Source organism: Dendrobates tinctorius, unplaced genomic scaffold, assembly GCF_039654945.1.
Source record: "Dendrobates tinctorius isolate UK_male_01 unplaced genomic scaffold, ASM3965494v1 ptg000021l, whole genome shotgun sequence".
Lineage (NCBI taxonomy): Eukaryota > Metazoa > Chordata > Amphibia > Anura > Dendrobatidae > Dendrobates > Dendrobates tinctorius.
The window spans coordinates 2,220,576-2,235,449 of NW_027361689.1; the positions used below are offsets into that span (position 1 = coordinate 2,220,576).

At 44.8% G+C, this 14,874-nt stretch overlaps 1 protein-coding gene across 1 annotated transcript in view; it reads right to left on the reverse strand.

Moving 5' to 3' along the window:
* The window catches only part of EIPR1 (EARP complex and GARP complex interacting protein 1), a 291,898-nt gene that overhangs the window by 228,785 nt on the left and 48,239 nt on the right, over positions 1–14,874 (reverse strand). The window contains exons 2-3 of the mRNA XM_073568152.1: positions 5,008–5,091; positions 2,949–3,081 (exon numbers count right to left, since the gene is read on the reverse strand). Of these exons, the coding sequence (XP_073424253.1) occupies positions 2,949–3,081; positions 5,008–5,091 (217 nt within the window). The remainder of the gene's footprint in view (positions 1–2,948; positions 3,082–5,007; positions 5,092–14,874) is intronic.

Below are 14,874 nucleotides of genomic sequence, written 5' to 3' on the forward strand. Positions count from 1 at the left end.
GCTCCTCACTGCGTAATACGGTTGTGCCGTTGCCCTCAGCAACCGGACTCCCACGGACTGTTTTGTTTTCCGGCTGCACTCTGGAGGGTACCGTATGCTGTACACTGTGTGAGTGTGAACATTAAACACGTTTGCTGTGAACTTTTCCTGTGGTCACTGTCTGTCACACTGAACCAACCCCGCTGCACTACAATATGTAAAATGAATCCCTCAAAATGTACAAAGGTTCTTCATTTTTTTTAGATCTGTGTTTGAGTCAATTAGCAGCACTGTAGGGCTACATATGAGAAATTTCTCAAAAAAATATGGGTAATAAATGTGTTGCATTTCTCTGGTAACACCTGGTGTGTTAAATGAATTAGAATTCAAAGTCTGGCAAAAAAATTAAAATTTCACCTCTATTTTGTTATAAATCCTATGAAGCACCCAAATGGTTAACAAACGTCCTGATGTGAAGCTCGTCTCTACTCACCAACAAGCTATGAGGCTGGGTAGTCAAGAAGTCAGAGGTCAAAAGCCAGGAGAGGAGTAGTAGACACTCAGTCAGGAAACAGAGTTCAATATTCCAAGAATGTAGCGGATTACGACAAAAGGGCTAGATAAACAGATGGTGCTCCTCCCCTTCAGAGCCCTGCCATGCGCCCAAACGGTAGTTTTTCACCACATATTGGTTATCAGTATACTCGTGACAAATTGTACAACCAATTGAACAGTCCCTTTTCTCCTTTTGCTCTTGTGTGAAAATGAAAAATTTGGGACTAAAACATTTTTGTGCGAAAAAATTAGATTTTTATATTTTCACAGCTCAATTTAATTCTGTGAAGAAACGGAGCTCAGAATGCTCACCACCCCTCCAGATAAATTTCCTGAGGGGTGTTGATTCCAAACTGGGGTCCCTTTTGAGGGGTTTCCAATGTTTAGGCACATCAGGGGCTCTGCAAACATGACATGGAGTCTGATCTCGATTCCAGACAATTTTGCGCGCTAAACTGGTGTTCCTGTCAATCCAAGCCCTGCCATGTGCCCAAATAAGGGTATGTGCACACGCTGCGGATTCTGCTGCGGATCCGCCTCTGCTGGTCCGCTGCAGAACCGCAAGCATAGTACAGTATAATGTTATTCAATGGGTTTTAGAAACCGCAGTGCACATACTGCGGATTTTTCAGCGCGGATTTGCTGTGGTTTTAAATCCGCAGCATGTCAATTCTTTGTGCGGATTCCGCAGCGGTTTGACACCTATTCCATTGTCCAGGTGTCAAACCGCAGGGGAAAACCGCTGGCAAATCCACAGATAAACCGCAGGTCACTTTACCTGCGGTTTTACCTGCAAATCCATGAGTAAAAATCCGCTGGGCAATCCGCACTGTGTGCACTCACCCTAATAGTTTTCCACCACATATAGGGTATCAGTGTTCTTAGGAGAAATTGCAAATCAAATTTTTAAGGTCCATGTTCACTCTTGTGAAAGTGAACCATTTGGGGCTAGAGCAACATTTTTATGATATAAATTAAAATTTTCACTTTTTCTCTCCACTTTGTTTTAATGTCTGTGAAGCATCTGAAGTGTTAATAGGCTTCTTAAATGTGGTTTTTAGCACTTTGAGGGCTGCAGTTTTTAAAATTGTGTCACTTTTGAGTATTTTATGTCACATAGCTCCCTCAAAGCCACTTCAAAAACAGCATACTATGGATACTGGAAATGAAATTACAAATTACATGAATTTTTGTATCCCTTTCCTGTTTTATACAGTTCAACTATCTTTTCCCGTAGATCAGTTGACAATTTTTTTCCTTCCCCCATGACTCACTATCCAGAAACTTCAGTGGCTGGATCAAAGACGCAAGAGTCTGTGTGGATCCCAGAAACTCACTCAGCTCTTATGCAAACACACTGACAAACAGGTCACAGGTGAGAATTTTACCTTTAGTAGCCAGTCAAAGCCATTTGTGTCAACTTCTGTGCATGTTATCAGGCCAAAATCACCAGGGTATGTGAATTTTTGAACAGGGTACATATATATGTATTACATATATACACTGTATATATTATACAGACACACACCACAGATTTACTCACTCATATACACAATCATACTATATACACATATACAGACACACACTGTATACTGCACATGTACACACAGATACACATGTATACTTACCAGGTCCTGCTGTTTCACTTGTGCAGATCCCAGGACAGTATTTCGGAGCAGCCATGATGATGAGGAGGAGGGAACACAGACAGGGCTGCTGGCAGCTTCTTGCCCCGCTCTGCTGTGCTGCGAGATGGCCCATCCCCCTCACTCTCAACTTCTAACCTGAAACTCCTGCGGGAGAGGGAGAGAGACGCATCTGGGACTACAGAGAATGCACAGCATTATTCACTGTAAGTAATGCCGTACACCCTCTGTACACTTCATAAAGGGGCTGCAGACGCAGGGGGCCCCTTTTGTGGGTGGGGGCCCTAGGCATCTGCCTTGTTTGCCTGCCCTAAACGCCAGCCCTGTTGGTGCGTGATGTCGACATGATGTCACCGCTGCACCCAAAACCCCAAGGCCCAAGCAGCAGGGGGGACCCAGCGCTGGAACCAGGAAGGATGAGTAGTTGCTCTGATTATTATTATTTTAGGTAATTTACAGTGTTTCCTGGAAGAGAAAAACCCATTTAAAGAGAATCTGTCAGTAGGATCATCCACTTAAGCCAACTGATTCCAGAGAAATCCACATTTTTCCTGATATGTAAATAAGGTATTAAGATCTATGGGCCAGGCAGAGATCTCCCAGAAAATCTGTAGTTTAGCTGGATCAAAACTGTTGACAGACCCCCTTAAATCAGATACCGCTTTTTACATTTCCATGATTTGCTCACATATACATTTTTTGGAATAATCCAAATGAATGCTATTTATCATCTGCAGTTTCAGTACGATGTAAATTAGATGGACTTACTCTTGCTGTAGCAGGTTGCGAGCACATTTTTGTCTGCTGGGCTAGCGCAGATTTGCCAGATTTCCCCCGCATGGTGCAATAGCACATTCTTATTGATGATATTATTCTCATCGTCAAAGTCTATAACGTGAATCTAGACATATGGAAGAATAAATTCATGAGACCCCCTCCATTAGGGAAAAAAAAATTAAAAATACAAAAACAGATGAACAAAGAAACAGAATTCATTAATATATCCCAAATGAAAAAGCGATGAAAATGTAGTAACTTATACATAAACATTAAGAACGGGAGAAAAACAACTCTTAAATACGTCAAATTACCCAATTAGAAATGGAAAAAAAACTATGGTAAATTTACTATGTTTAGTTGATAAGAATAATCAGTTGTATAATAAATGTTAAATAATAAGTGCAATAGAAACTCAATGAATTTCCTTGAGTGCAAATGATGATGAATTATTACGCTAAGGCTAATCCACTATCAAAACATTTCTTTTCCCAAATGTTAATGACTTTGGTGCCCACTTGTATATTACCTGTGGTTAATCGTATGAAGTAGTGAATGGGGCCAGGTGAAAACTTTGAGCAGCTACAAAGATTGCATCATATCAATTCTGAAAACGATGCCAGACATATGCAGGATGGGGAAGGAGGTGAGCTGCGACCATCCCTTATTGTAAATGATGGCTCTTGTGTTATCTACATAGGTGTCATCTTCATTTGTAACCCTGACTATGGTAATAATGATATGTTTGCTTAGAGGTGATCTCCACAGAGAGAAACCCCCCAACACCTAAGATAGCTATTGGCTGTATGATGTCTTGGCTAATCGTTTCTCCATCAGGCCCCGTCTCACATAGCGAGATCGCTAATGCATCACCGATTTGGTGACGCAACATCAATCTCGCATGCGATCTCGCTACATGTGACACATAGCGGCGACCGGCTCCCCCTGCTGGATATCGCTGATCGTGCTTGAATGTCCTGGGCCATTTTTTCATCGTCGGCGTCCCGCTGGCCGGCATGCATCGCTATGTTTGACCCGACGAGTGACCTCGTTGGCGACGCAGAACTCAGAGACGCAGGCTGGAATCGTTCAGAATAGCTGCTGTGTTACCAGGTCACATCGTTGTCGGGATCGCTGAAGAGATCTGCCTGTTTGGCAGCTTACTAGCGACCATGTAGCGACGCACCAGCGATCCTTACCAGGTCGTATCGTTGTCAGGATCGTTGGGGCGTCGCTATGTGAAACGTGACCCTGACTCTCCCACATACAGGAACCCTTATTACTCAGCCGAGCCCTCCTGTGATCTGTATTAGAGAGCCACTGCCAGACATATCAACCAATGGCTTATATCTTAAAGAATAGAAGGTTTGGGAGTCCGAAATCTGACATAGTTGGGGTCCCCATAAACATCAGCCTGTTGGCTGAACTTGTCAATACTGGTACGTTCGGGCGACATTATTCTAATGTGTATAAGATCCTTTAATTTGAGAATTAGTCGCCAGAGTTAGGATTTCAATTTTTTAAAATTATTATTAATGTTATTAAAATAGCTGGTAATACGGAAAAATAAAAAATAAACTCTGTTACTGTATAAAACTTGGATTAAATAGGTTCGTTTTTGATAACCTATGCCTTTTAGGCCAGTCTGCTCAAAGTATCATGTCTTTTAGTGTAAATATTGGGAAAGAAGTATCAGAAACGTTTCATCCAGTGCCATCTTATTGTGTTCCCAGCAGTAAGCTGGGAAGAGGTGCCTGGAAGTCACTTATCGCCATCACGTCATAGAAATACCATACTACAACAGGCATATTAATGGAGTGTCCACCTGTCAGCAAGCCTATGTTTTTTGGTCACCAAATAATGGCTGGTAAGTAAGTAAAAATAGAAAATTCAAGAATGGCCATTATCGGACGTCGCTTGTTTATTAGAGGTCTAAGGACAACTTTACAATCAATGACATTCTGCCAAAGAAACTGATTCCAGTAGCCCCGGTAGGGGACGTGTAAATGTAATAAATGTCACCTAGAAATCTTTTATTTAGATAACTGACCTGGTTATCAAACCGGAGAGATTGTGTCCCAACTAGAAATCGGATGGCATCTGTTTCTGCTGTCTGGGCAGTGAGAGCTCGAGCCTAAAAAACATGAAAGAAAGACTAAGACAAAAGCAAAGTAGAAGGACGGCACATTAAACCCAAATCTGGTAAAAACATCACTTGCATGATTTAGACTATGATCACAGAGTAGCGTGCAGAGCCATTGTACCCACCTCACTTTGGGAGACCCCAAAAAACTCAGTCTTAAGTCAGTGGGGCACAAGCGGCATCAGCGGGGTCTGCCATGTAACAATTTGCTTGAGGTCATTCCTAAGTCCCTTTCGTAGGGCGCTGCAGTATTGCTATTACGAATCAAACAATGATTCGATATGTAAAGGGATATTCCCGTCTCCAAGAGCCTATCCCAATATGCAGTAGGTGTAATAACAATTAAATTACCAAATATCTTTAGTTAGAAATGTAGTTCTTTTGATTTGCTATGTCTCTTTCCTCATGTGCAGGCATTGCAGCACCTTAGGTATCCATGATTAGGACCTCTAGCAACTAACTGTCACAATACTAGTGGTCATAACCAGGCATACCCAAGGTCCTGCACTTGGGGTAAGCAACATAGCTAATCAGAAGAACTATACTACATTTCTAATTGCAGATATTTGCTAATATTATGGAAAATGAGAAAAAACAGCACCAAACAACTTAAAACACACCTTTTCAAGCTTAATCAGCGGATCAGCAGTGTAAGACTTGCAAAATCCCGGGAGCAAAACTTAAAACAATCAGCGTCCTACAAAGTCCAGGCCAAAGAGTAAAAAATAAGTGGCCTCCGTGATGCAGTACATCAATCCTTTCTTTATTCAATGCAAGTAGTACATGGAGGCAGGGGAGCAGGTGCAGCTAAGGACAACGGCCGTTTCGCATCGATCAGAAGCGTCTCTATTGGACGTGAAACACCCGTCGCCCTTCGCTGCACCCGCTCCGCTGAATCCATACAAGCATTGAGTAAAGAAAGGATTGCTTTATGGCATCACGGAGTGCCACCTATTTTTTGCTCTTTGGCCTGAAATTTGCTAATATTATTACACCTACTACATATCGATATAAGATCTTGGAAAATGAGAATACAAATATAAATTGCTGTGCGGCACTTGAAGAGCAGTGATTAAAATGGATTTACGGAGATTTTCCATAAGTTTCCAAAGATTAGGAAATAGTAAAATAATGGTATACTTATCACTATTCTCTTTAACACCCCCTCCGCTAGTCCTGCAACCGATGCAGCCAATCACTAGACTCAGTATCACACTATCATTGGAGGATTGGCAAGACCCCAAAAAAAGTAGAAGTGGTGCGGGATTCAAGAGGCAATTCGCAATTGTTTTATTTTATTAGATTGCTTACACTTTGGCATGTTATGGAAAAAAAAGAAAAAAAAAAAAATCACAGAAAACCTCTGAAGGGAAAGATGTACATGAGGTTTATATGTTCACCCCTAGTGGGGACAGAAAACGAAAAATGAGCCATGACAATCTTTCTGTACAGCGCTGTACAACATGTCAGTGCTTTTCCGCTCAATCTTATTTACCACGCTATTGCCTTCAGTCTCCCGTTCCAGTACCGCCTTCTCAGTATTTCCGCTGTGCAATCAGTGTACAGTGCTCATGAAGCTGGCAGAATGCCATTTGACCCTCAGAGTCTATGGTACACAGTGTTTTACTGTCTCCTGTGCAGGTCTGTCTCCATTGCACATCACCACATACAGCTGAAGCAGCGGTGTGGTGGTCAATACCTCATAGTTTAACAGTTCCACCAGCTCTGACATTTATTCCCAGACAGTTCTCTCATTCATTTCCCGAGTGTCAGTGTAGTTCCTTCTGGTTCCTTCCCTATGACCTGCCTGAAGATATCTGTAGTACTAATCCTAGGCTGTTCCAGGTTTCACAGTGTCCTGATTTTGTTTCTCGCTCCATGTTCCAGTCCTGCTCCACATGCCATACCTCTGTGGTCTTCTTCCTGGCCTGTCCTTCCAGCTGGTGTCTATTCTGGGGATGCAGATCACCGCCTCATAGGACACAGAGCAGCTCAGCTGCCCTGTTTTGGCCATTACCTGCGGTCACTGACCACCCAGGCCTTTCATAGCCTATTTAATGAGATTTATCCACTGGCAATACCTTTGTGAGATTCTCACATATTCTCTTCTACTTACCCTAGTACACTGACGAAGGTCTATAATGACCGAAACGTTTGTATCTAGTGGCTACTGTATGTATTAAAATTTATTTTTCACATCCGCAATTCACGAGTGTGCCCAGTATTTGCTATATAGTCTAGGGACAGTGACCTAGGCATCTACCTGCAGCAAAGTCCACACCTTATGGCCTTTACAGTGAAACCCAGAACATTCCTTATTTTCCACCAAAGAATATAACGATATTAGAGCCACATGTGGCCAAAAGGATCCAAAATCCAAATTCCGAGAAACATAAGAAGTTATTGATAAAACCTTCACATTTTGAACTCCCTAAGGATTGAGTTTTTAACAGTCTTAGCCAAACGATGGCCAAAAGCAAAGTCTACTTTCCGAGGAAAGCCTCCTCTAAATGTGACCTATTAACAGACAACCTGGAGGAAAACAAGAGTGTTCTTACATTGTGTGATTGATTTTACATTTTGCGGTGTTGAGTGCCAAGTTCACTCTTAAGACTACGGCTATGTGGCGATTGTAACAACCCTGCTGGCATCACTGCATGGCCTCCCATCCCCCGCGCACCAACTTACTTTCTCCTTCAAACCATGCTGTGAAATCTGTCTGTTGCCAGCCCTGAGCTCCATGTGCTATGCCTCTTGTTTTCCTGCTTGCTCTCCATGTTTCCTGTGTGTATAGGGGGGCGGCGCCTGAACTCTCTGGTTCTTATGCAGTCTTGGTGCACCTGGGTAATCTGTCCCTTCCAATCACCTGGAGCCCTATTTAGTGTCGCCACTCCCACTGAAACATTGCCTGAGCAATGTCTATACTCAGTTAGTATTCCGCTGCTGAGGAAGCCAGGCCCTGTTCTGTCTGTCTCCTTCTTTGGAGGATTACTCTAGTCTTGCTTTGTACCCTGTCTGCCTGCCGGGAGGCTGAATATCCTGGCCCTTGAGTCTTGTTCCCTGTACCTTGTCCATACTCTGTCTGCCTGCCAGGATGCTGAATATCCTGGTCCTTGTGTCTTTGTCCCTGTGCCTCTGTCTGAACTCAGTCTTACCTCTGTCTGTCAGTCTCCTTGTTTGTGGTTCCTTCCCTGCCGTGTCTTTCCTTGTGTCCTCTTTATCTGTGCATCTGCCTGCTCCGCACTCCTGCGGCTCTGCCTGCTCCGCACTCCTGCGGCTCTGCCTGCTCCGCACTCCTGCGGCTCTGCCTGCTCCGCACTCCTGCGGCTCTGCCTGCTCCGCACTCCTGCGGCTCTGCCTGCTCCGCACTCCTGCGGCTCTGTCTACCTGCACCTCCTTTGGCTCTGTCTACCTGCACCTCCTGTGTGAACAGGCCCAAACCTGTTCCTTCATATTCCATTCCTTCCTGCCTAGATCCATACCTGCACCTCCTGTGTGAACAGGCCCAAACCTGTTCCTTCATATTCCATTCCTTCCAGCCTAGATCCATTCCTGTACCTCCTGTGTGAACAGGTCCAGATCCTGTTCCAGCATACACCACTCCCTCCTGCCTACACCTCCTGTGTGAACAGGTCCCTACCTGCTCCTTTTCATACCACGCCAATCTGTCCTGTGTCTCCAAGCCGTGCCCGCCTGTCCTGTGTCTCCAAGCCGTGCCCGCCTGTCCGGTGTCTCCAAGCCGTGCCCGCCTGTCCGGTGTCTCCAAGCCGTGCCCGCCTGTCCGGTGTCTCAGCTGTGCCTGTCGTATCCACCTGCCTGCCTGTCTATAGCCTCTGTCAAGGTGTCCTGTTCCCAAGTGGGATCAGCAGCCACAGCCAGACACCACCCTGGAGTGGCACCCGGCAGCTACCTGCCGCACAAGCCTGACCTCACCATCAGAGGCTCCAGTGAAGACCAAGGAAGCTGCCGTAGTTACGCCCCTTCCAGGGTAGTCTGGTTTGTGGCACAGTGGGGCCACAACCCCCCAGCTCGCGCCATTCAGCCAAGGCGCGAGCGTGACAGCGATTTTGACCGTGACATTGGTCATGCAGACAAATATTTCTCTGTGCTGCTGCTACATCGCAGCAAGGTACTAATGAATGGGCTCGCATTGTTACACATAAGGTACTGCAACTGCGACAAGCAAGATGCGAAAAGTGGGCAAACGTTGGACATTCTGCAGCATGCTTGTTGTGGTCACAGTACTTTGTGGGTCGCAATGCAAATCCCATTCACCAGCATCGCGATTTTGAGTGAAGCAACCTGCGTTGGAGCCAATATCACTGTGTAGCCCCTAGCCTAAACTATTTCTGGATTCCCTTCTTCCAGATTCTGAACCTGTTATCGGACCACCACTTCTAATAACGAGACGTACTGATGCTCCCTAGGGCATGTGCACACATTGCATTTTTTGCTGCAATTATCCTTTTCTTTGTCTTGTGTGTACCTGCCCTTGTGTTAGTCCTGTGTGAACCTGGTCGTGTCTGTCCTGTGAGAACCTACATGTTCTTGTCTGTCCACATCTACAGTTCGTCGGCCGTCCGCGCTTGCGGTCCAGTACCTCTAAGGCCAGTAACCCAGTTCTATCTGGAGCTGTTCCAGTCTGTGCAGTCTGAACTGGGTCCTATCTATTCCTGTATTCCAGTCATACCAGCCAGTATCTGCCAGTACCTGCTGCCTGTATATCAGCCATCCCACCAGCACCTGCCTGCCTGTATATTAGCCATGGATGCCAGCACCTGCCTGTCTGTATACCAGCCGTACCTGTCTGACTGTGAATCAGCTGTGACAGTCAGTATACCTTCTGCACCGGCATGTATCCCTGCCGTTCCTGCCAGCACCTTTCGCTACAGCTTCCCATCCCTTAGAGGCCAGTTGCCATGCATCTGAGGTGTGTCCTGAAGTAGCACCAGGTGTCCATCTGGAGCCAAGTCTAACCCCATCATCAAGAGCTCTAGTGAAGACTCGAATGTTCGCTCAGCCATGCCCCTCCAGGCTTTCTCCAGTCCACGGCACAGTGGGACAACAAGACACGCGCATGCTTAACAGTCCTTGCGTAAGCTTAACATCTTGTAAAATGACCAGGGAGAAAGCCAAAGCCATAACCACATCTACTGAGAGCTGTTTCGGTTTCTGTCTTTCCATTTATCCCTAATTATGCAGCAAGGTTATGGGGTCAGGAATTGATTTTTAGGGTAGTTACCCTCTCTCTTATGTGGTACGTGCGATAGTCCTCTAACAGCTTGAAATAAACTAACCTCTAGTAAGGTTTGGCATCATTGAAAATACTTTACTTATTCAGGGCTACATTTCAAATTTTGGCAGCAAAATAGCACATTGCTCTGGATCCTGTAGGATTTTTTGTATTTTTTTTTCTGAATTAGAGATATAAAAATGTGTCTGGGGGAGATATTACATCTCTCTAAATGCAGCACAGCAGAGCGCGACCTTACTGTAGAGAGATATGAAGTTATGCCGCATAAAGAAAGGCAATAGTTCGACAGCTTAGGATTTCAATGGAGAAGGCATAGCTCATGATCAAAAAAAACAAAAACGTAAAGCAAAGCATTTCCGAACTTCCTCAATACTAGATTATATGATCTTCAAAGGCGAGGCCGTATTTTAATGACCTTGGGCCGAGCGAACGATAAATCTGTACCACCATCATTACTGCTCGGCATCCAAACATCCCCAGACGTCTGCCTCACCCGTTCCAATCTCGACAGATTTGGGTTTTTGCTAAGAAAACGAGTCAGCCTGCAGCGAGCGACGTTCTATTAAAGACTGATTAACCCTGTTTTAATTGCTACTTGAAGCAAATGTATGGAACTTGGCATCAATATAAAAAGAAACAACTTCCACATTACTGATGATATTTCTAAAATTAAAGATTTCAGCATAGGAAAATATAATCACAGGATGCAGAGTTTTCTCAGCTCTCTAGAGAGTTACTTCCAATTTAATACTTCGCTTTGTAGTGAGTTTTCGTTTTTTCGGTTAATTAAACATTTCTACAAAACATCCGCCAAACTGCTGTCACTCCTCCCCCAACACGCCTTCTTGTTATACACTACAAATTATTCTTGTGTTATGTACCGCTACCAAGGTGACGGGGGAAATAAAGGGTTTGTATCAGGATAGTACGGTGTAACCTATCTACTACACTGCTAAAAAAAAAAAGGGAACACAAATACCACATCCTAGATATCTCTGATTTAAATATTTCAGTTGCAAATTATTAATTGCATAGTGGAATGTATTCAGAACAATAAAATAATTCCAGAACAATAAAATATAACAATTATCAATGTAAATCAAAATGAATATCCCATGGAGGTCTGGATTTAGAATTATACTCAAAATCAAAGTGGAAAATCAAATTACAGGCTGATCCAACTTCAGTGGAAATGCCTCATGACAAGGAAATGATGCTCAGTATTGTGTGTGGCCTCCAAGTGCCCGTATGACCTCCCTACTGTAGAACGCCTGGGCATGCTCCCGATGAGGCGACGGATGGTCTCCTGAGGGATCTCCTCCCAGACCTGGACAAAAGCATCCGCCAACTCCTGGACAGTCTGTGGTGCAACGTGGATGGAGCGAGACATAATGTCCCAGATGTGCTCAATTGCAGTTAGATCTGGGGAACGGGCGGGCCAGTCCATAGCTTCAATACCTTCATCTTGCAGGAACTGCCGACACTCCAGTCACATGAGGTCTGGCACTGTCCTGCATTAGGAGGAACCCAGGGCCAACCGCACCAGCATATGGTCTCACAAGGGGTCTGAGGATCTCATCTCGGTACCTAATGGCAGTCAGGCTACCTCTGACAAGCATATGGAGGGCTGTGCGGCCCTCCAAAGAAATGCCACCCCACACCATTACTGACTAACTGCCAAACCAGTCATGCTGAAGGATGTTGCAGGCAGCAGATCACTCTCCATTGGCATCTCCAGACTCTGTCACGACTGTCACATGTGCTCAGTGTGAACCTGCTTTCATCTGTGAAGAGCACAGGGAGCACCTCTCCAACCAAACGCAAGATAGGTGACCGCAGTTGTCGTGATCATGAGGGTGCCAGAAGCAACAGCTTCAGCAAGAATATAATTTCCACCTATCGAGAACAGGTGATATGTATACACCTCTCCCCCTCCATGCAGGGACGCTGGGATACTCAAGCCACAGTGTGGTCCCCTTCTGCTGGCATGTCTTGCGCACGCAGTACTTCCAGGAAGCACGCCTAGTGTTTGCGCGAGTGCATTTCCCTCTTCTTAAAAGGGGCAGCATGTATATAGTGAAATGCCCTCAGCCTGTTGCAGAGAGACATTTCTTACAATTGGTTAACCTGCAAGATGGCTCCAAGACAATTGCTAAGAGTCATCCTGTATAAAAGACTCCCTCTCCCTTAGGGAGTCGCCGAAGCAACAGCATTTTTTAGTATGTAGTCTCCCCTACTAGTGAGTTGTTAGGTCCTCTCATCCAGGTGTGGCCAGGTCCTGAAACCGAATCCTTTTGTCCTGGTGTGGCCAGGTCCTGAACATGAATCCCTGGTCCTGGTGTGGCCAGTTTACTTAACATTGTTCCTTGGTCCTGGTGAGGCCTGACCTGTTGCCGAAATGCCCAGATCCCGGGATAGCCAGGTCCTGAACCTGAATCCCTGGTCCTTGTGTGTCCAGCATCCTGTACATTGTCCCCTGGTCCCGATGCGGCCAGCGCCCTGAACATTGTACCCTGGCCTCGTAGGCCAGTCCTGTTCCTCAACTACCCTGGCTTTGGTGGTGCAGCCAGCTCCTGAACATTGTCTCCTGGTCCATCCAGTCCTATTCCTGAACTTCCCTGGTCTCAGTGACGCAGCCTCTCCTGAACATTATCTCCTAGTCCAGGTGTGGTCAGTATCTGAACATTTTCCCTATCTGAATCTCCATGTCAGTACCGTTCTGCAGTGAACTCAAACTTAACCTGTTAGTCTGAATGGTGCCCTATTTTAGTGTGAGCGTACCTGACCCTTGGGGTCAGCAGCTGCAATACCATGCTGTACCTAGGAGTGATACCTGGCAGCTACCTGCCGCACAAGCCTGTCCTCACCATTAGATCATCTAGTGAACCCCAGGTAGTTGCTCAGTCATGCCCCTTCCTTGGCAAGACCGGCCCAGTGGCACAGTGGGTGCACTAATCCACATGCGCCACCACTGGGCGTAAAATATATTGTTGGTGGGCCATCACTCATTAAAGGGTTTGATCATATGAGCCAATTTATTCTGACATGAGTTAACATACCTTTTAAAAAGTAGGAAAAGGTCTATCAAGCCAAAAGAAACAGGAGCAACTGCACTAATTTCTTAGAGGCAAGAACCCCAAACATCTGATGCTCCAGAAGCAGCAGAAATGATCAAATGGAAAAGTTTGTATCAATGTTGTTTGCATCGATCCTCAAAAGTGGACACACACAGTGAATCACACACAGGGGTTTTGGCCCCGATTCATCCAGAAGTAATCAGATGCTCCTGATTCTCTAAGAGGCAAATGCCTCTTAATGAACCAGTAGCATCTGACGAGCGTGTTAGTCTCACCAAAAATGTTACTTCAGTCAGAAACTAGAGTAAGGAACCTCATAGTTCGTCATGAATTGTAACATCAATCCCCCGACCTACCCTAGCTCAACCCAGATGGAGCTGTCAAAAATTGGTGTAAAAATGCCAAAAGTTGCAACATTTTTAAGCAAAGCATCATTTTCCAGGTGATTTCTTCTAGAATTCTGGTGTATTTGATTTGATCGATCGGTGCCAAAGACTTTATAAATGGGCAAAGCATCTGTAGTCCCTGGATAAGAGTTCTAAAATCACAGCTAATCATAGTTTAAAGGGCTTGTCTTCTAATGGATAATCCCATCTCTATAATACCAGTATGCAAAGGAAAAAAAAAAAAAAGTTATGCCTACGTCCTGAACCGGCGCCGCTCCTCTGGTACTGACACGGTCTTTCCCGGCAGTCAAATGACATTGATAGGTCACAACCAGTCCACAGGAGAGGTAAGCCTCTCTTATTATTTTGTTTTATAAGCTGGTGATATGAAGAAAATGAACGAGGGCTGTCCAGTAGTGGGCAACTTCTTTAAAAATGTACTTGTCACGCCCCGGAATAACCATTGTAAGCCATGATGTCAAACGTATCAAAGGTGATATTGAAACCCCATTCACTTCAACAGTAATATTTTTTTTTCTATAGATTTTGTTATGGACACAGCAAAGAGCATATTCGTGCTCCCCCATCTCGCTACCGATTTAAGCAACTTTGCTAAAATGACTGTGACCATTAAAGCAAGCAATCCACCTCCTGAGTATATCCATGCACATGAGAAGCATTTGTTTGCAGGTCCATCTGCCCATGGGGATTGCGTCCTGCTCCTATGACCTCTAAAGTTCAGTTGTTATTGTAGGGGGGCACTAAATGTAAGTAGGCAAAGACTACTAACCATTACATTTGGCTCTAAAATCCAGCAGGAGGCATTGTGTGCAGTCCTACCACATTCTCATGTTCCATTGGTGATGCTGCCACTGGCTTTAAATATATATTCCAGGGCGGTTCCATGCTGAGAAGGAATATTTTCAAAATTTTCAAATATTTTGGAAATAGTTAATTTGTTGTAAGTTGGTACTTCATTTGGTACTTCATTACACATGGTATAAGGTGGCAATACTGTTTCTTTCAAATTCCATAAATTTCCAAGATGACAGAGGGG